General features: G+C 33.4%; 1 protein-coding gene across 1 annotated transcript in view; it reads left to right on the top strand.

Annotated features, from left to right (window-relative positions):
- The window catches only part of AP-1-2beta (adaptor protein complex 1/2, beta subunit), a 42,863-nt gene extending 17,386 nt beyond the window's left edge, over positions 1 to 25,477 (top strand). Inside the window, exons 13-20 of the mRNA XM_089245218.1 lie at positions 7,823 to 8,178; positions 9,190 to 9,400; positions 17,487 to 17,633; positions 17,783 to 17,928; positions 18,151 to 18,280; positions 20,948 to 21,119; positions 23,910 to 24,064; positions 25,216 to 25,477. Of these exons, the coding sequence (XP_089101344.1) occupies positions 7,823 to 8,178; positions 9,190 to 9,400; positions 17,487 to 17,633; positions 17,783 to 17,928; positions 18,151 to 18,280; positions 20,948 to 21,119; positions 23,910 to 24,064; positions 25,216 to 25,290 (1,392 nt within the window). The 3' untranslated portion in view covers positions 25,291 to 25,477. The remainder of the gene's footprint in view (positions 1 to 7,822; positions 8,179 to 9,189; positions 9,401 to 17,486; positions 17,634 to 17,782; positions 17,929 to 18,150; positions 18,281 to 20,947; positions 21,120 to 23,909; positions 24,065 to 25,215) is intronic.
- Positions 25,478 to 25,699: the final 222 nt, after the last annotated feature.

The following is a 25,699-nucleotide window of genomic DNA, read 5'->3' as shown; positions in this document are numbered from 1 at the left end:
GGCACAAGTCGCTAGGTAGTAAATCACCCATAGATGGTGACAGACCTGAGTTGTGCTCGGTTTGAAATAAAGAAAGAAAAAAGGTCATGATGTGGATGTCCACCAGAGTTTGCAATTCGACCACTGTTCATAACATTTTGAGGTACCCCCCTCTCCACAGCCAGAAGTTGCAAGGATTAAAGTCAGGTGAACTGACAGCCAGGTGTCATGCCATCCTGTTATTGTCTGAATGGTTTTTCAGCAGCTGCTTTGCTGGTATTGCAGTGTGCATCTTGATAAAAGTTGTACTAACCACACACTAATGTTGTTGAAGTGCTGAAATGATGTGTTTACACAAAATGGTATTATCCTGCTGGCCAAGTACAGCATCATCTACTTGCACATTTTGCACTTTTTCTTTTACCAAATAAATTTTCATTACTTCAGGAGTATCCATGCAAATTTTCGAGTCATTCTGACCAGTAGTTGTATATATTGTATAGTTTTGGAATAAAAACTTTATATTATAATCACCCTGTATATAGCTGATTATTTTTTGTAAATCTGTTACTACTATACAGTAGAACCTTGATTAACTAGGCGAGTATTAAGACTGGGTGATATATAGTGAGAGATGTGCTGCTACTTATGGGGAAAAAAATTGAAATGTCTGAGGTAATGTAGCTACTAGTACACTGGTCTTTGTCCTTTAAGGGCAGCTGCTGTCTTTATTTGGATTATAAGACCATCTGCCCCTAGCATGATTGTGCCACTACTGTTGCTGCTTCTTTGTGGGGAAAAAAAAACTAGATAATGCACCACTACATTTAGATGTGTAATGTAATCCTTATTCATGAATTTGCTAAAGATATAGAGCATCAGAATGTAGCCAAAAGTTGGAAAATGTGGTAAGAATGAGAAATTTTGGCTTCTGTATATCACTTTAAATAACTAAGATACTTTATATGAAAAAAATATATACATTCAGGCCACTTTTATGAGACTTTTTGGAAAAAACCACTTATACCATTTAAAGATATGCCATCAGAATGTCCCCAAGAATATAAAATGTGGTAAGAATGAAAAAAATGTGGTAAGAATGAAAAAAATGTTTTGGCTAATAATGAACCAATATGATATTTTCAAGGAAAAAATTATATTTAGGTCACTTTTATTTGATTTTTGAAAAAAATGAAACTGGTTTTTTTAGAAAAACCACTTGGTTAAAACCAAACAACCCTGCTGCCAAGTGAAAATGAAGCCACAAATTACAAGAGCTCAAAAAATCATTAACCTCTTTTCAAACTAACAAAAACACGATTATTCATCATAACTAGAGCCCGGAAATTTGGGCAAAATGCCATAAATGCTTTTTTTTACCTATTTTCAAACTTTTTTTTTTGTATAAACGCTTTTTTGAATTTTTCTTGCCATAAATGCTTGTTTTACGATTATTCGTGAATTTCAGAGGTCATATTCTGCAAATTTTGATATTGTGAACATACCGTATATACTCGTGTATAAGCCGACCCCCCCTCCCCCCAATTTCAGGACCACCAAAACCGCAATAAATTGAAAACCCGTGTATAAGCCGATCCCAAAAAATCCGTGCATTACAGAGAAAAAAATTCTTATATTTTCATGTGAAATGATTCAAACTTTTTAATCCGTTTCTTTCGAGTCTCCAAGGTCATCATAATCTATCAGATCATCATAGGGTGCAGCATTTTCGTTTTCATCTTCATCTGGGCTGTCATCGCCATTGTCACTTTCAAAGAGGATATCGTCTTCAGTTCCGTCCATCGCATTGCTGATGCAACACTTTTTGAAGGCTTGGATGATAATTTCGGGGGAAACAGAATTCCACGCCTCATGTACCCATTGGCACACTAGGCCAATGTCAGGTTTCTTCCAAGGCACCACTTTTTTATAATTTCTTTATCATCAGAACTCATCCATTCAATTCACAAATGCCTCAAATAGTCTTTGAAAGGCTTGTTAATGATTACATCTAAAGGCTGTACAATCGACGTTATCCCACCTGGTATCAAAGCCAATGATGTTTTCGATTTCTTTGCCTCTGCTTTGACATTATCGGTTCTGTGGGGGTTTGAACATATATCATACCAATAATGCCGGTTTCTCGAACACTGCTCCGGGCTTTTAGTTCCATATTTCCTGGATCCATTGTAGAATGCCCTTTTCATCCATCCAGCCCTTTTCCTGGGCTTTCACGATCATTCTTGGTGGGAACTTCATGTTCGGCGGAATTTTCTTCCTTTTGAAAATCACAACTGGAGGCAATTCCTTTCCATCGGCCATGCATGATAGCACGACAGTTAATCGTTTTCTTTTTCCCGTACGCAGTTGTTCTAACAAAGATGGGGTTTTTTTTCAGAGTTCGACAGTTCTATTGCTTGGAAAATCAAAAGTAACTGGAGTTTCGTCCATATTACCGATTTGTGACAGTTCAAATCCATGTCTTTTTCGCAGTTCAATAATGAACTTCTGTAAAGATTAAATTCTGCTTTCCAGTTCTTCTGGGAGTTTTTGTGCGATCTTTGTTCGCTGGCGTAAGCACAGGTCGAAATGGTTCATGAAACAAGTGCACCAACCTGGGGATGCATAGAAATTTTCTGGATTTGTGCCTTTGAATTTAACGCTGTCAGCTAGTTTCGATGCTTTCGGACGAATATCTGTCTTTGTCACAATTGTGCCTTTCAGTCCGAGGTATAGCACCCATTCATTCAATTCGTTCTCAAGTTCAGGGAACACAGATACTTTTCCTCGAAGAGCCTTTTTTGTCTTCCGCATGGCTGAAATTTTCTTTCATTTTCCGCCATTCTCTCACTTGTTTCTCATTGATGTTATATGTCCGAGCTGCAGCACAGTTGTTTTCTTTGGCGAATTTGATAACTTTTAGTTTGAAAGACACATCATGCGCAAATCTTTTTGCTTTCTCCATTTTTGATCGTTGATACTTACTGATACGACACTAGATCAATGATTTTTCTGTGGGTGATCACGACTTTTACTGCCCGGGAGAAAAATTACCACGTGGATTTAACCTGGAAAGTGCTAACACAACCACCATCTATAGCTACAAAAATCACTCTGATGATTTGCAACACCATCTATCGCTACTAATCATTAGCACCATCTATAGTTACAAAAATTACTACTGATTATGGGGTGCGATATTTTCTCGTCAAAAACTGACCCATGTATGAGCCGACCCCCCCCCCCCCCCACTTGAACAAATTTTTCCACAAAAAAACTCAGCTTATACATGAGTATATACAGTACTTCAAAAGAATTTCTAGTTTTAAACTCTCCAACTTTTAATACACATTCAGTATTAATTTAGTTGAGCAGAGTCTCCGTCAGAGGTGCGACAAGTGTGGCCACACCGGGCCTCTCTTAAAAAATGATAATGAATAGAACTTAGATTTCTATGACCTAAAAATCTTAAATATGCAAGCGTTTATGATCTAAAAAGCATGAAAATATGACCTTATAATTTCCCCATTATCTCATCTTTTCTTTTTCAATTATTGTATGTTATTAAATTAAAAAATGAACAAAAAAATTCATCACTTCACCTTTTCAATTAAAATTGCAAATGAAAACATACCTAATCCACAATAAATGATCTTCAGTCAATAACCTTTCCCTAACTGATGTATGCCTAATCATCTGCATGCATATCTAGTGTTGTGTGTGAAATTAGTGGTGTCATCTGTATTTCGAATTGTAAGTGAAGTGTAACGCTTTAATATTTGTACAGTTGTAGGCAGGACCACAAGTAGGGGAGGCTAGTATGGTGCCCTGTTCATTAGACTAGGCAAGCCGCCAAGTTTGGTTTTTGTTTGTTTAAAATTCAGAGTGATAATCATCATGAAATGGGGTACCCATTTGGTACCAAATGGGTACCCCATTTTGGTATCTTCTGCATGTCCAAAAAACGAAGAAATATGCTGTTGCTCTCGAATTAAATTATATTTTGCAATGAAATTTGTGCTTTAATTTTTTGCTCTGCTCATTCCTATCTTACACACATAATCAAGGAATACAAAAACACTTCTGTCTACTCATACTTCCACATTTAATTCACATAATCTACGTGAACAAATATCCTTAGTATCTGACATTTTTAATAAATCAAGATTTGTGGTAACAAATGAAACTAGAAGTACTTAAAAGCAGTTTGTGGAAACAATCTCCAAAATTTAGAGATTCAAATCTGTTGATTCAATCAATTATTAGACTAGATATTTAAGAATTTTCCAAAATCTAATATCCCGGCAAGTCGGTCACCCTCACTCTTTTGCAGCATGCTGGCTAATACTTTGTAAGTAATAATGTATGAATGCAGGTGATTTTAAAAATTCATTTGTGTATTAAAAGAACGGCAATACTCTGATTAGAGATGGGATATGTATGAGAAAAAAAAGTCTTGACCAGTTTAAAAAGTCAGGTGCAAAAATATTTATTAATCTGCACCAGCTTTAAAAGATGTGTTTATATAAAAATATTTAAAATTTAGATGCTCAGTACGTAATTTACTAGTATGAATATTCTTTGAACATGTTTATAAAGTAATTATCAATGATCATAGTGAGTGAAATTAACTTTTAATATACAGTTGAGGCTCGTTATAACACCTTTTGTTCCACGAAAACTGACATTATATTGTGGGGGGGGGGGGTCGTTATACTGAACTTTTTTTAATTATAAAATTTAGCTTCTCCGGAAATGATTTGGCTATTTTGGCTCTCAACCTAAATTTCTAGTCAACTTCTGCCAAAACTTTCAATTTGAGATGTAGAGGTATAAATAGCACTCTGTTTATATGAATTAGCCATGCTGAATGCTGTAAGTTACTCATTTCAACATATAAGTAGGTTCACTTGCCTGAAATTTAAAATAAGATGAAAAATCTACCACGAGGGAACAGGGAGTGAGCCACCATGTGCGAAAATAGAACAGAATGGTAAGCAAATAGAAGAAACACCAACATTCCCTATCCAATCGTTTTGCATGAGCACTTTGTGCTTAGCTATGGGTTGCCCCGGTTCCTCTGATGGTGCTGGTCAATTGATTTTTCCATATAAGTGACAATGCTTTATCTTTAAACCATCTATATGTCCATATCCGTTCTTCTAAAAGCATCAAAGATTATGATCAAACACACTCGAGACAGATTTTGTCCGTTTCTTTATGAAAAGGCTAACAAAAAATAGATGCGTGAGGTAAGTCATTTTATCAGATTGAATCATATCAACCGGTCATTATGTTGGATAAAAAATTAACATGATGGAAATATATAGGAAAACATTTGGGACCTGCTATAATGGAATGGTCATTATAATGAGCATATCCACCTTTAATTTTCAATGTTTGATTCACTATCTGAAAAAGTTTTCTGCAAATATTCTGTTGGATTTATTAACGTAGATTATTAACTCTGGGGAATACAGAATTTCTCTTTTGATACTTAATTTTTTATTCAATCAATTTTATAGATTCAATTTATGATTGACAATTGAAGCTGCTAATTAAAAAAAAAGGTGATGTATTTGTACAACCTTTTAAGAGTAAGGTCCTCCTCACACAGGAAACTAAAGTCTGGCAACTGATAAGAGAAACCGTTTCCAGAAAACCGGCACGCATATTTCAATAGACACCCTCGTACGAGGAAATTGGCAACCAAATATCGAACGCAACTTAATCACTTGGCAACTGGCATGCTAGTCGCCGCCAACTTTTGTTGAGGAAACCAAGAAACTGCCTCTAGCATTCCTTCATATTTTCGTCATTCAAGTAAATTGAAAAGCAATCCAGAGTATATATATATTATATGTAATAAATTATCAGTTGAAAGGATATGAAATTTTGGCAAATTTCAGCTCGCAGGTAAATACGATTTCTTTATTTAAATTGATACTATTTTTAAATTATAATGAAATCAGGGGCATCTGAATTGTTTCGAAACTGTGGACTTGTCTTTAGTTTTATATTGGAAATTTTAATTTCTGAATCAATTCTGGGGTTGCTCGGATCCATGCCACAAATTACCGTGGGTGCTTGAGCTCCTCCGGCTATGATGAAACTGAATGAAATAGTAAACCAGGCCTGTCATTCCAACCTTTTTCCGGGGGGGGGGGGGGGCAAAGAACATATACACACTGTATGTATATATACACCATTTCTAGTGCATTTTGGAAAGCCGTGGGGGATCAATAGCCCCCTGATCCCCCCAAATGACAGGTCTGTAGTAAACACATGGGCCCATCCTCCCCCGGGGGGGAAATTTCAAAAGAAGATGGGGCATCATGAAAATTAGATCTGGTAAAAAATTTCAGGAGTAACCAAGTGAATTTGCCAAGTAGGGCCTTGGAAAAAAAAAAACATGGCTCAGGGACCCAAGATGCTTTTAAAAGACGGCCCTGGGTAAGCACCTCCAGAAATTTTCAAAATACAGTCTACTTTCACAACATGTACCAAAACAAGCATGTGTCGTATAGGGATGGTCTCTGATTTTTCCCCTTCCCTGGAATGTCTGTAATTTAGGTCACGTACATGCACATCTGTGTGTGGGATTATTTGGGGAAAATCATTCCCTTAAACGTAAACAATGATTCATGTTGTTTGTCTGTAGTTTTGCCTACAGTTTATTTTTTGCTTCTCGGAACCATAGCTTTTGCTGTTTCATCTAATGAAACTACTCAAAATCCTACGTGACAATACTTTAACTAATAAATAATAACTTTTTTATATAATAATCAATCCAACATATACGTACCGTTATTGAGGGAAAACAGACATTTTATTGCGAATTTTTTTTCTATTGAACTCACTCAAAGCAAACAAAATTATACTAAAAAATTATATAATTTTCCCATTTTCTTTTCATTTCAAAATATCATTTTGAATAAAAAAATTGCGTATTTACCTGTGAGCTGAAATTCTGTAGTAATTTCACTTTTATAATAGAAACTATTTCACTTTTATAATAGAAACTATTTCACTTTTATAATAGAAACTATTTCACTTTTATAATAGAAACTATTTCACTTTTATAATAGAAACTATTTCACTTTTATAATAGAAACTATTTCACTTTTATAATAGAAACTATTTCACTTTTATAATAGAAACTATTTCACTTTTATAATAGAAACTATTTCACTTTTATAATAGAAACTATTTCACTTTTATAATAGAAACTATTTCACTTTTATAATAGAAACTATTTCACTTTTATAATAGAAACTATTTCACTTTTATAATAGAAACTATTTCACTTTTATAATAGAAACTATTTCACTTTTATAATAGAAACTATTTCAGTTATTTCTTTGTAATATTTATTTAAATATAAATAAATAAATTTTGATATTTCCTGTCCCGGTTAACAAGATAGTACCGGAAAATAAGAACTATAGACTATTGTTTTTACTCGTATACACACAATTTCCGGGGCTTTGAATATTTTTTTAGTATCACCGTGTGAGGGAGAACAGCAACTGGGGTTCGATTTTAGTTTAACCGTGTGAGGAGGGCCTAAGAAGAGAAGCTACCATTACTTTTGAATGAAAACCCTATTTAGTTACCTTTAGTTATTTTATTTTTTGAATTATTCCTAATTTTGGGTTGCTGTGTTTAGGTTATGACAGCCATATTTTTAAGCCTCTTCAATGTTTTTTTAATAAAACATACATTTTAATTTTTTTATTATTTATGTCTCGGCTTTTTACCTTTTCAGTTTTTTTTTTTCCAGCCACCTTGATTTCAGATTTTTTTTTCCCCCCAAGTGATGAAAAGGATTTTTTTACTGCAGGTTCAATTACAACTTCTAACTGCCATTGTAAAGTTATTCCTCAAGCGTCCCAGTGAAACACAAGATTTAGTGCAGCAAGTTCTGAGTCTTGCAACTCAAGACAGTGACAATCCTGATCTGAGGGATCGAGGTTTCATCTATTGGCGTCTCTTATCCACAGATCCAGCTGCTGCCAAAGAGGTCGTCTTGGCAGAGAAGCCACTCATCTCGGAGGAGACCGATTTATTAGAGCCATCACTTCTTGATGAACTTATCTGTCACATCAGCAGTCTTGCATCTGTATACCATAAGCCACCTTCTGCGTTTGTTGAAGGAAGACTTGGGATTCGCAAATCTCTTCCACCTAGGCAAAGCTCGTATGTTTTTCTTCATAAACATTTTTTATGTTTCGTGGTTTCTATCATATGTCATAAATTATTTTCTTTCAAGTCGATAAGATAACTATTTAACATTTGAAAAACAATCTTTTCAGTATTGGATATTTTCTTAATGGTTAAGCCATGGTAGTCAAAGTATCACTGTTTCATTCTAGTTATGTTGTGTATGGTTATAAATTTTTGCGAGTTTTTTTCATTCCAAATATTTCAATAGGCTTTTTAGTCACAAAGGTTTAAGTAGAACTGAAAATAAAAGCACATTAATTTAGATAAATAACTAATTGACGCTGCTTTTATCTTTCCCAAAACGATTCATACATAAGAATATATATCTATATAACATGCTTACATTATTACAACATGCATATACGCTATGTAGAAAATTAATTACTTGCCTGATATTTCCTACTGTCTTTGACACAGGCATTCTCTTCCTCCCAAAATTGACTTGCCCGAGCACAGTACGGGCATCGTAATCTCTTGCACTTCTGTTCTGATTTGCCCCGGTTTTCTTCCTCTAGAAAGTTTTTTTTACTCGGGTGTCTATAGCATACTGCACACTAATGACAATAGGTGGAAACTCTTGTAAATATATTTTCATTAGTATGTTGATTTCTCTTTTGTCCTTACATTCTTCAGCTGCTTTCGATCGACAAGTTGTTTTGGTGATCTACTTGTTTTTACTCAAACTTGGGCATTTGCAGCATTATTTGTCTATTTTCGGTTTCTTAGCGCATGGTAGAGTATTTAAAAAAAAATGAAATAAAAAAGCTTTTCAAAAAAGGTAAGAAAATAAATATTTTAAGATTTTCAAATTAAAAAATTAAGCACACATGATTTTCTGTAATTGTCTGCTATTCCTAGTCATAGGTTTTTGTATTTTTTTATTCCATTCATATATCTGACATATTCTGTGCAGAAAAAAATTTAAAATCCATCACGCAAGTGGTTAAAATTAAGAGTTTGTATGTAAATACATATATTTTACAGTTCAGAAGAAGCAGTGGCTAGTGGGAGTCCTAGCGCAACTCAGCCAGAACAGCCAACAGTCATCCCACCTAGTGATACACTTATTGGTGATTTGCTGAGCATAGATCTGAATGCACCAGCACCAGCCAGTATACCAGCAGTAGCACAACCTGCTGCACCAGTTGTTAATACAGCAGCTGTTGATTTACTGGGAGGTGGATTGGATACTTTGGTAGGTAACAAATTCCAATATTAAGAGTTGATTTTGTCAATTTTCTTAAAATTCGCTCTTACAAGCTTTTTTTATGTTTGTTTTCTGATTCTGTTAGAATAATGCAAACTCCTCTGGAGCATGGTGATTGTGGATCGATCTGTTGTATATCACAGATTTCCATTCTCAAAGCAGCTATATGTCTGTTTGAGTACTTTTATTTATTTTCTGACTGTTAAGTGACAGTCATAAAATATGTGAATTTCGTTGAAGATTTTCTATGGTTTTTTTTTAAATGGTCTTTTCAACTTAGCCCCATGGTTTTTAAAAGATGGAAATTCGTATGCAATTTTTCCAAATAGGCTTGAAGAACTTGGTGTCATCTGACAGAAAAATTTTTAATATTTGTCTTTTGATTTGTTCAATCCTGACATATGATATAAAGAATCGAATCATTTAAAAATGTTTAAACTGTTCCCATCGTAAATAGATGAGTATAATAGTCTGCTGAATCACTTTTTGATTTATGATACAGGAAAAATGTGGGATTTTTCCCCCCTTGTGTATGCAGAAAGGTATATTTCCAAATATATGTGCAGCTTAAGAGCTTAAAAAAATAATTAACCAAAGACATTTTCTATGGCAATAAAAACTTGGTTAAATAGATGCTTATGTTTAAATCAAAATAAAATTAAATCTGGCAATGGCACCTTTGTTTACAAACACTTAGGTTTGAGAGAGGCTCTAACTTTTTATGTTTATTAGATTAATCTTAATGAGGTATTGCATGGTGGGGATTATATTCTGAAAAATGTAAACACTAGAAAAAAAGCTGTGGATAGAAAAGGCAGTCTCAAGAATTGGCAGCTGATACCATAAACTGTAACTTCGCGTTCAAGAGAGAAAAAAAATATATATATATATATATATGTATATATATATGAATATCTTTCACAGGACAGCAAACGCTTGATTTTTCTCGCCAGTGAGTGTATAAAGAGCAATGACTTTAAATATGTTTTAACAAAAGATGGATAAATATATTGTCTTGATGAGAGTATTTATATGTGTATATGAATAGTATTGTGAAACGGAAAGGTATATTTATATTCCATAGAAAAAAAAAAATTCCGAAATTTTTACAGTGCAAAACTTTTTAAAATATTCATATCTTATTACATAACATTTATAAAAGCATAACATACGGTTCTTAGAAAGTTGTGGCAAAATATAATTTAATTCATAGGGCTGCCTGGAAGGACATTGTATCCCTTGGGGTCCAATATGATTATTATATGTTCATTTAGGGTGGAACGAATTTTTTTTTTTGCAATCGCCATTGTAATAGAATTTAAAATATGTGTTTATGTGAAGAAATGCCATTCCTAATTTTTTTCCCCAAATTCAAATTTCTTGAGGTTCCTCATCGCCCCTAAAGTTTTAGGCACATGTGGAATTCTGTAACATGACACTGCCAATACCTTCTAAAGCAGAAGGCCTGCCCCCGAGATTCGTGACGTCATCGAATTCCGTCCTACGAAACCCATCTTCCCTGTAAGATCGTTTTCCAGCACCACACTAACGCCGATGTGTTATAACACATCGACCCATGTTGCTATATTTTTTCTTAATGTTATATAAAAAAAGATGCCAAATTATTAAAGACTTGCACTCGAATAGACAAGTTTATACTTATAATTCATTATTTCCAAGTATCAATTAGGGCCAGAGTTTTGATAAAAACTTAATATTTAAAAAAAATTACCTCTTGACCTCAAAACTTCCCCAAGAGCATTAATTTTTCAGAACTTCATTTCTGTTGACTTTAACCAAAAAAATATCCATTGAATACCAAAAGAAAATTGAGACCAATTCAACTATATAGTATCCTTTATTTCTCAACACATACAATATATATTTTAAGTCATTTATAAAAAAAATAAATATGTAAAAAGAACTTTTCGTGAAATAAATATAATAAATAACTTGAGACTTATATAAGTTCTTGATGAGAATATTCTCTTGTTATTTATAATATATAGTTACATATAATATCCTTGAGAGCACTCTCTGGAAGAACTTTCATAAATTACTGGGGATTTTCATGTAGAAAATAATTATTCTGAAGTTATTAATAATAGTGCTTGCAGAGAGAATATTCTTCAGTAACCAAAATCTTTCCAGAGAGTATCAAGAATATATGTAATAACATGTATTATAATAATCTTGATAAATAACTTGAGAATATTCTCTTGTAATTTATAATAGTTGTCCTTTGAGAGAATATTTTCTGTCCCCGTCTCTCTTCCCGTCAAGATGGGAATGTTGAAGTTTGTAGACCACAAATGAAAAATTGAAAGCAAGAAAATTAAACCAACAGAGCTGAATTGCACAACTTTTAAAAGAACTGAGTGATACAGAATTTAAGTTTATGTGCATTGAAGAAAAGAGTTCTGTATCTTCTTAGAATGAAAGTGGGAAGAATAGCTTCCTTTATCAATCAACTTTCATTTAATTTCTTTTGTTGTGAACTTATTTCTAAAAATATAACTAATTCTAAAATAATTTTTTAAGGTTTCTGAAATCTTTATATATAACCAAACTTTTGAAACATCTCACTATGATCTGAGAATATTCTAGAACTAAAAGTTATCGTTGGGGGGTGACTATACCAAAAACTGTTTTGTTGTAAATGTTTCGGGCAAAGAAAACTGATTTACATTTCACAATATAAACAATGTTAGTAAAAAAAAAATTTAATTTAAAAGAAAAATGAATATTCTCGATTATTCTCCAATTTTTACATCCAGGATAATATTGATAATATTCTCATTCTCTGAGAATATTCTCACCTCATATCTCTAGATTAAAATAGTAAAAATCAAAAATAGTGCTTTTTTGAAAATGTCACTTTTCTTTTTTGCATAAAATTTATTGACAATAATTTTCCTTTAAAAGTGCATTTTTATTTGAAGGTTCTTTAGAAATACGTCACAAAAAACTCCACAGAAAATTACCCCCTCCCACATACTAAAACTTACCTCAAAGATATATTGTTAGTACCTGTCTATATTTCCCAAACCTGGCTTTTGAATACGTATTTGTATATATTTTCCAGTTAAAACATGGAAAACCCAATTCATTAACACAGTATTTTGTAATTTCTAAAGAACTCAAAGTTGTTCATCATGACGCACTGCAAGTCTATTTCGAAAATGCCCCTTCTGTACCAATCACTGACAAACGTAGATTAATTTTAAGAATTATATTATGAAGCAACATGTGATCTATGTTCAAGAAGGCTAAAACATGAACCTCACGAAATTTATAGGCGGGACGAAATTCTATTTGAAAAAAAAACCCTCAGTTTTTTAATACAGCCAGCTTTTCTGATAATTTTAATCAGATACACTATCAGGGCAAAAATGGTCTGGCCGTGTATGTTGAAGGGCAAGGATGAACATGGAAATTTATATGGGGACTAATAGACAAACCCAGTATTTTGTTATTAGTGCAATTAATTATCAGTTGCGATGGCTACACCAATAAAGCCAATAACATCCAAAGTGGATCACACAATTTTGAGAATTACATTATGAAGCAATGAGCCATATATGTTCAAGACAGGTAAACTATGTATCTGACCAAATTTATATAGACATGGGAAAAATTCTAGTTAATATTCTATGATTATACACTACTCCCACGTTGGTATCAATATAATCATCACTCAAATATTTTTTGTTTTGTGTATTGAGGAATCTTAATTTATATGGAAAAATAAATTGACATTTTTTTAACCTAATAGTCTAGCCCAGATATAATTCCACCACCCGTCCCAAAGAATTTTGGCATTATAACAGGTAATATGGTTGGAATAGTGTTTCAGAGGGGCTTCATTACATAAATTCACACATTTATAATGAAACACTTTGTCTTCTTAGTTATTCTATAAATATTTCAACACTCATTTAATTTTAAGAGAAAATTCATGAAATTTTAAAAACTGTGCATCATTACTTGAATATTTCTTGATATAAAACTTTAGACACATATTTTACACTTACCTTTGAAGTTATTTTATTTCTACATTACATTGTAATCCCAATATAGATGTGTGCACTAATCATATTTATATCAAAAATTAAAAAAAAAAAAATCACCCTGGCGAATAGGGTTTGTTTGACTGATATTTGAGTGACTATTGTATAACATCTTTACAAACTTTGTGATTTGACTGGTGATGGTGGTGCCTGCTTGGTTTCACTGCAAATTAAGGTTTTTGCAAAAAATGATATCTTTACCTAGAAAATGAGTTATACAGAGCTTGCTTTGAACTCGCATGTAAATGACCACTGTATCATAATTTTTCTTGAACTGTTTCTCTCCTTAGGAAAAGGCTCAAATGTTGTGGTGGCATGTTTTTTTTTTCCAAGGCTAAAATTTTCATTAGCAATGACCGAACAGGCCCATTTAATCCCGAAATTATCAACTTTTCTCTTTCACACACATCCATACACTTGCACAAAACACATATCTCCCCTTCTTCATAGGCCTATCTGGGCCCGTCTGTAGTCCCACAGTCAGCCCTTATGGAGCTGGCCAGTGGGAAAACTTTGATTCTGGTCTGGTGGTTCTATCCAGTCCTCACTCTTCTTGGGCGCTCAGCAAATTCACATGATTCTGGTCTCATCCCATGATACTGTCCAAGTCATACACACCTATTGACATGAAATAAAAGCATCATTGGACGTTTGAATTTTTTCAAAATTTGTGAAATTTAGCAAAATTATAACATTAAAAAAAATTTAGAATTTTCATTGCTTTGACCCTGGCAGATCTTACCAAGGGACCCAGTTTCAGGAGGGGGCATGAAATAAAATATTTCCTATCACGTAATTATTTGAAGTTCCATCACAAAGGCTCCAATGAGAAATATTAGAGTGGGATCCACTAAAAATTTTATAGAACCCCGGCTCCTGGATGTGAGGTGGCGACAAATGAAATATATTTTCTGTAATTATTCTAAATTCCCAAAAACTGTTTATTCTTCAAAAACTTCTTACGTTTAAGGATAACATAAAAAAAAAAAAAAGATTCAAATAGCACAGTGCCAATTATCAATTAACTTAATAAAGCCCTATCCCTATGTAAAGCACTGAGTTTATGAAAATTGGGATTATGAAATTAACTATGTTTGCAACAATAATATTAAAGAATATTCATCAATGCATTTCATGTAATAGTAAAAAATGAACTAACCTGTGTGATTTTATATGCAGCTGTACAGATAGGCCTATACTTCTTTCCACGAAGCTCGCTGGTGGCCGGATTAGCTGTTGTTTTCTCCAACTTATTCTTTAAAAAGGGCTTGTGCAACAGTATTGTTTATTACCTTGTCCATAAATTAATAAAATAAATGTTTAAAATAGAAATTTATCACTAAAAAACTGCGTGCACGTGAGTGCTTACTGTTGTCACTTGTCAATATGGCGGTCAGGGAAGAGGGAAGAAAAGCTATCGACGGGAAAAAAACAGGCCGGAGTTTTAAGCCGGAGTGTGATGACGTCACAGCATCGAAAAATCGCGAGCGAAGGCTTCTTGCTCTAGAAGGTGTTGACACTGCGGAGGAGGCTTTCCTATTCCCCTAAACACGTGATTCGTTCAGTGAACTCTATGTTTTTCCCTTGTTTTCAGTATTCATCTGCAATCTTACCCTTTAACTGAGAGGGAGTATAGCAGTCAAAATGACGACCAGAAGCTTTTATTATTGTGACATTTTTGGAAATCCCCTAAAGAGTTGGATTCTCTGGTCTTGCCCACCTATGCCGATGTTATGCTTTGTTATTTGCTGACTCAATGCAATATGAAGGCAACAATCAAGAAAAGATCCAGCTATTGCAGACATTCTTGAAACTATTGTGCCAAAGATGGAAAATATTTGGAAAACTGCTTTAATTCCTATGGTTTCTCAGCAATGGATATGTAAAATTTTCAAAGACTTTTACTGTAAATACAAGAATCTTCAGAAAAATATGAAAGCAAGGAAAGATTCTCAAACTTTCAAGTTGAACTTGAAACCTTTTCAGTGCGAAGCATGGAAATTGTTCGATATTGCAGCATGCAAATGTGATTTTGAAGGCTAAGTGTGACAAGTTGAGAAAGGTCCCAAATTTAAAGCGAGATTTCTTGCAAGATCAAAGAAGTACACGCAAGATGGTGATTGGTCAAGTAATGTCCTAACAACGAAGAAATTGAAAAATAGAACAAAGGAAAATGAAAATGGTATCCCGTTTAAAGTCATTTCAAGAAGAAACGGCGGAAGTGTGAAGAAAACTCATCTATGTCCAACGATTCTGAGGAAAGTGATCTATATGAGCCAAAAGTTTGCCGTTGAAGTTAGCATTTGCACCTACCAGTACCTGAAGCTGGTCCATCAATCAGTGCCGAAGCAAGTACTTCATTTGCTTTTGAAGTTCTGCCATCATCCTCACAAAAAAAAAATTACCAAATGTTGCTCTTGCTTGTGATCGAACTGGTGTGTCTGATCGATCAGCTGCAATTATTGCGAATGCTGTGCTGGAAGATATTTGGTTATTGACGAAAGAGAAGCAAAATATTACAATAGACCGGATGAAAATAAAGCGTGAAAGAGCATCACAGAATTCTTTTGCAAGATAAAATTCCTAGAACAAAATGTGAGAGGAATATATTTTGATGGTTGAAAAGACAATCTTAGCTAATGTCAAAGAAGGCTATTCTTTCCATAGAAGAACCATATCTGAAGAACACATAATCATATTGCAGGAACCCGGGTCTATTTATCTTGGTCACACAACTCTAGGAAGCAGTAGAGCAAGGGATATAAAGTCATAAATCATAGACTTTTTGAAGTAAGATTTTGATATAAAAGAATTGATGGCGATCGGATGCGACGGAACTGTTACCAATACTGGTTATAAAAATGGTGTTATCAGATTAATAGAGAAAGAAATAGGCCATCCCTTGCAATGGCTTATGTCTTTTTCAGTTCAATGAGTTACCTCTAAGGCATCTTGTGAAGCATCTAGATGGATTCAGTCCACACAGGCTTCAAGGTGATATCGGAAAAAGTTTGGTTTAAATTTCACAATAGGTAATGTTTCACAATTTTACAATCTCGTACCTTCCAATAATGGACAGTGACAACAGTGATTTAAGTGCAGATCGGAGATATCTTGTGGAAATAGTACGGGCAAAGAACTGGGAATGAAGAGAATTCCAAAAATTAGAAATGAAGGATTATCAGAAGCAGAAATCCGTACATTCCATGTTACGAAAATAAACTTTTCTGCTAAGCACTATTCTGAAATAATTGCATGTGATCAAGTGCGAGTGACTGAACCACCTATTATAAAAAATCAGGAACTGGACCCACAAAAATTATCTGAACCTGCTTTTCCGTCTATACCAAATTTTCCTTGTCACACAAGCAGTTGAACGGTGCATACGACTCGTAACTGAAGTATCTCTTGCTGTATCAACAATCGAGAGTCACGAAGGCTTCATTCAAGCCAGAATAAAATCAAGTACTCTTCCATCATTTGAAAAAAAAATTGACTCTTTTGCAAAAAAGTGAAATGTAATAACCGTGTCTATTGCTTCCTCTGTTATCATTCTTCTAACACCTATATCATCAAACTATTTTTTTTTTGTTTTTATAATTTGGAACATGGTTATAGTTTTGTCCCCACCCTCCATAAAGGGTTTATTATACATATATAATGTTTAAAAAGATTATAATGTGCGCTTAGTCTTTTTGCTCAACCTTTAAGAACCTTAAGATATTAAAATATTTTCCTAGATTTTGGTATAATGCCATAAAACTTTGAAAGGCATCTTTTGAATACTAAGGCAACATCAATTTCCAAAAAAACGTGAAAAACATCCTTTTTCGTTCCACCATAATGTTCATGTCTTGTCCTTTCTATGTGGTTTTGTCTTTTAAGAATATTTTGTGTTTGTTTCTGCAAATGAAAAAAAAAAAATTTCAATAATAAGTACTGTATCATTTAAATGAATTTAAAATGTATTAAGTTTGAATGCCTCAATATTACTTTTATTTCAGTTGAATGATGTGCAAGTAAGAGGTGACACTGGTAGTAGTACTGAAGTGCCACCAGTAGCTATTCCACCTGTTGCTGGAACTGCAGGTCTTCTTGGGGAGTTGTTTGGAGTTAGTTCACCACCTGTATTTTTCATGCCTCCAAAACAGGTAATAGTCTGCTGTGTCTGTGAAAAATTGTCTCACCGTATAAACTGTTTATTTTATTGTACATAGACAATTTTAATGACTTTTTTTGTAATTGCCATTTAATTCTGTTTATTTACATCAAATTTATTTCAATAACTTTGTGGTCGTAGATTTGGCTACCAGCTGCACGTGGTAAAGGTCTTGAAATTAGTGGGTCATTCACTCGTTCAAACAACCAGATTTCCATGGAAATGACGTTCTCAAACAAGGCTATGCAGGCCATGGGATCTTTTGCTATTCAGTTCAACAAAAACAGGTGTTTTTTTTTTCTTTTAAAGGAGAAAAAGGGGTTGTTTTATAACATGCAATTAAGTGCTTAAATATCCTCACAATTAAATGAAATCTGGTAATTTTGATGTCAATTAAGATCCAAACTCATGATTATATAACATTCTTGAATTTTTTTCAGCAAAAAATTTGTAAGCTATGTTTTTTGAGTTTGTTTCCAAGCAATCACTGTTTTTGATTCTTTTTTTAGCTTTGGTTTATCCCCAGCACAGCCTCTGCAAGTGCCTGTTCCATTGTTACCGAATGCATCTGCTGAAGTTAGTTTGCCTCTTAATACTGTGGGTCCAGTGCAAAAAATGGAGCCACTCACAAACCTGCAGGTGAATGAAACATTTTTATTCCTAATTTGATGTACAATTCTAGCTGAAGTTCAAGTGCATGATCTTCTTAGGATGGTTTTTCCTATTAGGTTCACAGTGATCTGGAAGTCAGGGAATGAAAAATGGTGAAGGAAAGTTTAAAATATTTAGTAATAGTCAGAGAAATATTCAAATACTTAATGAACTTAAGCAAAAGAATGAGTTTTGAAAAAATTTGAAAAAACTTAAGATTTCTCAACTCATTGTTTCTTCAACAGTTTTGGTCAGGGATCAAGAAGATTTTGCTGGGAACCACATAGCTGCCAAGTCTCCCGAATTTTTCGGGAATCTCCCGAATTTTAGCTTCATCGCTCGACCTCCCGAAAAGTTCTTAAATCTCCCGAATTTTTACAAAAATCACAAAAATCCCTAATTGTCCCTTAAAATTCCCTACTTCATTAAAAAAAATCCCCGCTTATAAAAAAAATCCCTAAGGAATTTCTTGTGGGGCATGAAGCATCTTTTTTTTCCCCTTTCGAAATGACGTCACACGTCGTAAATGGGGAAATTCCCTTTTTAAGGAAGTTTTACAAACCCTCTGATGGTAACAAGAAAGTTGTTTGTCTTATCGTGCAGGGAAATGGCTTAGCAGCCAATAGTCCTGGATAATAATTGAAGATTCTAGTGACGCGCATATGGTCAAAATTTCTTTTGTTGAAGTACGTACGTGCGATATAACAAAGCATGCATAATGATAAGCAAAAACATATTTAATCAATTTTAAAGATAATTATTCCGATAAATTTCCTTTCATCAAACGTTCCAGAAGAGGGCCGACTTTTCCTTTTCGTACAAGTTGTGTTACGGACATAAACATCGGTCATGGAAAGACTGCCATCATCACTCGTGAAATGAAAAAAGCAAGTGTCACAAAAAGTCAGTGTTCTTCAAAAATTGACGGTGTTTTCCTTCATCTTCCGATGATTTTGGGGTCATTCGCGCAGAATGTTCGTTCACGGCGTTTCTGATTGAACACAATATTTATTTTTACATCATTGAAGTTTTGGCCTCCAATTTCACTTGTTTTTTTGCTTAGGAATTTTATTCCCAAGGGTTTAACTTCCATGTGTGTAAAAAAATCCCTATTTCAATTTGACTTCAGTAGGGATTTTATTCCCTACGCTTTAACTTTTATGTTTGGAAAATCCCTATTTTATTTGGAAAAATCCCTATTGTATTTATTAGGGAGTGGTTTTAGCATAAAATACGGGTTTGCTCGAAAATCTCCCGAATTTTCATTTTCAAAAGTTGGCAGCTATGGAACCATGTATTAATAAGTTTTAAATTAAAAAACCCAGTGTGCACATAAATTTAGCAGTGCATGATGCTGGTCATTACTAGCTGTGCAAAACTGAATATCGGTAGTGAAAAAGAGTGGGAGTATTGAAATGGTGGTGCACTGAACATGGCAGATAATAATTTTCTAGTGACATGCCAAGATTGGGTTCAGTTTTTGAAGTCAAAATGCTCTGTACAAATCACAGCTTCCCTAGCTTATATTTTTATCTTGAAGTTTCCTACTAAACTACTACTAGAAATCAAACAAGGCAAAATAACGTGATATAAGTAGGTGGGCCTGATAATAAAAATGCAACCCAGATTTTGGTAAGCCTATATTTCCTGTACATAAAATGACATTGGGTTGCCTTGTTTTAATATCCGCAATAAAAGTTTCTCTGATTTTTGTATTGAAATACAGTAACCCCTCATTATCACATTTTGGGAGGTACTGAAAATTGTGATATAACCTGATGACTTTTAAATTCTAATGTCAATTCAATTTTAAGTGCTTTTTTGTAAAAGAGCAAAGTATTTAACAATATAACAGATTGTGAAGTAACAAGTGGCTACTATAAATTAATCAAATTCTTCAAGACTGATTTGGAAATGTCTATTAATAAGAGGTGGTCCTCGCAATGGCCTTTGCCGGCTGTCATTGGGATCTGGCAAGTTTACTTGGAAAAATTAATATGAGTTATTTGCTAACTGGGTGTTTATATCCCTTTCAGACCCTGTACTAACAAACGTTAGTTTTTACTTGCTGCAGATATTCTTTTTTAACCTCAGGAAGTTCAGCCTAGACTTTGATGATAACACATACACAATCCTTTTAATTAGAGCTGAACTTCCTGAAAGAATATATAAAGCTAAAAAAGCAACCCTCACTTACAAATACAAAGCCACAACAGGCAAAATGCCCAATGAGGTGGCTGAGAAAAAGATGCCCATAACAAATATGGATGTCATATATTTCAAAAATACAGCAACCCAATTAAAAACACAATCACAAAAATTATAAACAATATATACACGATAAAATACTATACAATGCCCATAATGTATTTATGGTTGTATTATTCTATGTATCAATCATATATATTGCTGTCCCGCCCCTAGAGGCATACAGCGGGTATTATTCTATATATGGATAGCTTCTCGATTTATGTATTATACTTATGTGCATGCAGATTCTAAAAGGGGTAGTGGAAGTTCCATTGTACCAGCTCTTCTGGCAAAGTCTAGTTTCTCTGAAACTAGCAAAGTTTGTTTCATTTACTATGGATTTATTTTTTTACAAATTTCATCTTTATATTTTTCTCAAACGTTTTATTCCTTTATTTTTTGCAGGTGGCTGTGAAAAACAATGTGGACGTATTCTACTTCAGTTGCGTAGCTCCACTTCATGTCCTATGTGCAGAAGATGGAATGATGGACAAGAGAGTGTTTTTAGCCACTTGGAAAGATATACCTGCTCAGAATGAAGTTCAGTACACTATCGAAAATGTCATTATGACCACCGGTAAGTGAATTGCAAGTTTTGCGGTCAAATCTCTAAGTAAAATGTGCAGCAGCTGACAAAAAAAACTGAGTTATTTTTAGTTCAACGTATTAGATATTTCGATTTTCAGAGTGGGAAAAATAAAGATTTTTATAAAAATAACAGTACTATTTATAAATATTGTCTTAGTAAAACATTAGTCTACTGGAGGTGAAGAAATTCAAAAATATAAGTTAATTTAAATCATATTTAGTTATTGAATGAGGATATTTAGCAATAAACTGGATGTACATATTGTATCATGGAAAGGAACGCATATATGATTGTTGTACAAATGAAACAAATTATAAGTGAAGTGAGTGTATACAAGATAATTTCTGTCAAAAGTTTTCGACGGCGTCTTTTTTGTCGTTGTTTCGTGAGAAAGTCATTCACTTTTTGTCAGCAGACATATGAATCAGCTAAATTCTATTAAATGCTATTTTTCAAATTTCTCTCAAAAACTTCAACTTAAAGGAAGAAAACTTTGAGTTAAGGGGAAAATTTTAAACCTAAAATATGAAAAAAGTTTTACAGCCTGAGTGAAAACTTTGACTTAAACAAATATTCAATTGAGTTATGAGTTTGATTTATTGCAAATTGATTATGCAAATTACTATGAAAAATGTGCTTTAGACAAATCAAAACTTCTTACATTAAAACCAGTATGTATGTAAATGATATATTTAATCCTGCAACTGCTAAATTATCTATGGATGATTGAGCATAGTTTGATGACTGAGCAGTTGAAATGTTTGAAGGTCAGGAAAAATGTAAAATTGAATTTCTAATAAAAGAAATGTGACTGCTAAAAAGATTACAGGGTGCAGTTCGTAAACAAATGATTCTTTAATAAATGTTTTAACCTAATTGTTCTGCAAATGAAATTACAATGAGACGGCTGAAAGGAAAAACAAGGATGAATTTTTTAGCGTACTTAAAGGGGGTGAAACAGACTTTACTGATTTTTTTTTTTCTTTTTCTGGGCATATGGGTGCCCAGATTTTGAATCAAACTGCCTGTTTTATAAGCAACTCGACACTCAACCCACTGGTTCAAAGAAGCTGTTTTCTCACTTTTTATTGGCAATCATCAGGAATCAATCTTTAATAATGGATGTCACTGATGCACTATATCATGTTAAACACCTGATTTTTGGGAAATGGCACACAAATGTTTAATCCCTGAAACCCCCCCCCCCCCCCCACACACACACACACAGTGTTTTTACTCGTTAGCGATCCAGCTTTTTCATTGACTTTGGTTAAAAGGACCTGGAGAGAGATGTCTTTCTTTTCTGAGCAACTTCACTTCATGTTCATTTGGAAGGAAATTAAATGTTCATTTTCCAATTTATGCATATACAGTCAAACCTCGTTAATGAGTCACTCTTGGGAGAGCAAAAATATGACTTAGTAAGCGGAGTTACTCGTTAAACGGAGTAAGCCATATCTGTGCCAATTCCTGCTCTAGGACAATTGGGACTTCCAAAAAGTGACCCGTTAAGCGGAGTGACGTGTTAACCGGGTGATGCACTAACGAGGTTTGACTGTACCGTAAGTAGACTCTTAACTATTCGGTCTAATGTGGTGGAAGGGCAGACCGGATAATAATTTTAAAAAAAATGCAAGAGTTCTATAAATGCTCGCTTCTTCCCCCCCCCCCCATACAATTAAATACAGCCTTTTTGTATCAACCTGTTATTCATATTTTTTGACTTTTTAGTACAGGCCAGTACTTTACAAGTGGATGGGTTAAAGTTACAGTGGTGTCACATTTTCAATAGTTCTGACCACAAATATACCATGGAAAAGTTCTGAAATAAAATATTAATGTAAAACTTATTTCAAGTTCAATTCTTACAAAAATATGTAAAATTTTAATTTATTTTATTGATAAATGATTGTACATTTGCAACAATTAGGCAAAGTAAATTTTTCGTCATTTTTGTTAGAAAATTATTATTTTTTAACTAAGCCGGATAGTTGAGGGTCTATTGTAATTGAATGTATATTACGCAGTTTACAGATTAGGACCATTTTCTTCATCGATATTTCCTTGACATATTCAAAGAAATTTTCAATTTTCTTTGATTCAAAATCAAGTTTCATGTTCATTTTCTCATCTATTGATCGTGACCATCACTTTTCTTTCGTTCTCCATCACTTTCTTATCTAACAGTCTAAGTTCAAATCATTTGAGGCTGTAATATTTTTAAACATAAAACAATTTAGTCTCTTCACTTAATTAATAGGTGTAGATCCAAAGTTATGAGTTGATGGGTGATGACCACACATCCTTATTTTGTATGACAGAATCATTTTCCCATATACTCCTCGTTGTTGAGAATAGTTCATATTAGTTAAATATCAAATTTTAATATAATTCTAAGATGGATGGAATAAAAAGAGAAAATAAGGATTATAAAAGCAGCCGAGTGGTTAGGGAGCCAGCCTCTGACTGTGCAGGTCTGGGTTCAAATCCTGGTTCTGACATAGATGTCTACTAACTGAATGATCTGTCCCCCTGGATAGACCGTACAGATCTCTTGGAAATATGTGAGGATGACATTTTTTTTAAAAAGCCGTTTTTCAGGTCAAAATGTGCATAAATTTGATTTGAAAAACTATAGAAATTTTAGATCAGTTTGGATTCTGGAGTCTTCATTGTATTGAGAAACTATATGAGAAATGTTGATGCTTTAAATTGTTTTTCCTCAGTTTTTAGTTACTGAATGTACACTGTATAATTGTTTATAATATTCCTTCACAGATCAAGTGTCGCAGAAACTGCAGAACAACAACATTTTCACGATCGCAAAGCGCAATGTGGATGGTCAGGATATGTTATACCAATCATTAAAACTGACGAATGGTATTTGGGTCTTGGCTGAGGTCAAGATTCAGCCTGGTTTACCATCTTTTACGGTAACAGTGGTTGAGTTTTGTTTCCAATTTACACATTTACATTTTGAATTTTTTATTTCTGCATATTAGTTTTTATTAGAGCTTATCTTTGGCATAGAATACTGTTTATTCGGTTATAAAATTGTTACCAATTATACAACGAGCAAAAAAAGAAAGTGTTCATGAGTTCATTGTAGAATTTTCTGAACCCAGGGCATAGGCAAATACATACAGTGTCTCTCCATTCTGTAAAAAAAAAATTATTAATGGCAAGGCAAGAGGATTGAGGTGGGCATCTCCCCTTCACTATACACAAACCTTTGTGATTCCCGACCCCCATTCAAGAAGTATGCATCCACTTCAATATCACAGGGGTGATATTAAAAATATATTATACAATTTACTTTGCAAAGCATATAATGTGCTTTATAAATGTATGTCTTCATATAAGGAATCTTTTCATGTCACTGGCACCATCTGTGTCTATCGGAGAAACTGCTCATATGGCAACACATGCTTGACCTGAAATCAGTGTAATTTCAATCTTTTAATAAGATTTTTCTTATTGTGGTGTAGAGCAAATATATCATGATTACAAAATCTTATACAAGCATTCAAAACAATTTGGTGGTGCAGTAGTGCTCTTAAGTAAAAGGTCTAAGCCTAATAGATACTATAATAGTGACTATATATCATTACACTGTCAATTACCATCAGTGTAAGTAGGTAGTACTAGTAACTAGTTTTAAAGCTTCTCATAAAAATTCATCTAATCATAGAGTTCAGTTGTTTCATTCTTGAATCCTAAAGGGGTTCAATTTGAGCATTTATACTCTTGTTGGTTAAGTGTAAACCATGTGTTGTATGTGGTAAATTAAAAGTTTTTTTTACCTAGTTGACACTATTTTGATGTTATATATATATTATATATATATATAACATCATATATCATGTTATATATATATATATATATATATATTATATATATATAACATCAAAATAGTGTCAACTAGGTAAAAAAAACTTTTAATTTACCACATACAACACATGGTTTACACTTAACCAACAAGAGTATAAATGCTCAAATTGAACCCCTTTAGGATTCAATAATAGTTAAATACGAGTAGCTTTAGTAAGTGTAAAGAATGTAACATAATTTTTTTTTTTTTTAGCTTTCCCTGAAGTCTCGTGCTATGGATGTTGCTCCATCAGTTCAGCAAACATATGATATGCTTCTTCATTCTTAATCAAGGTTATTAGTGGTCTTTTGATGTTTAGCTGAGATTTATGAGAAAGATATATGTGCGATGTGAATGAACTTGTGCTATAGGATAGCGTGACATTCCACTGTTGAAATCAAGTTTTTTTTGTTATTGTTCTGTGTTTTCCTTCCTCCATTTTAGTCACACAATGAATAATGTTTACTGTAGAGTCTATCAGAGTTTTATTTTTGCAGTATTCAGTTATTTAAAAACTTGACTATACAGAATTTAATTTGATTTTTTTTCTTTCGAAAATCGCCGAACAACTTCTCGGATGAGAAAAAAATTATCTTGTTTCAATACAGACATTTTTTTAAGCTTAAGAATTTTTCAAAATTCTAGAACTAAAATAGACTTATATTACCATTAACTACAATACCCAGCACTGCGCAGG

Source organism: Pholcus phalangioides, unplaced genomic scaffold (genome assembly GCF_987345545.1).
Source record: "Pholcus phalangioides strain wild (caught in Gottingen) unplaced genomic scaffold, Ppha-v1.0 ptg000015l_1, whole genome shotgun sequence".
Lineage (NCBI taxonomy): Eukaryota > Metazoa > Arthropoda > Arachnida > Araneae > Pholcidae > Pholcus > Pholcus phalangioides.
Note: the sequence above shows the minus strand (reverse complement) of the source record. Positions and strands in the feature narration are given on the sequence as shown.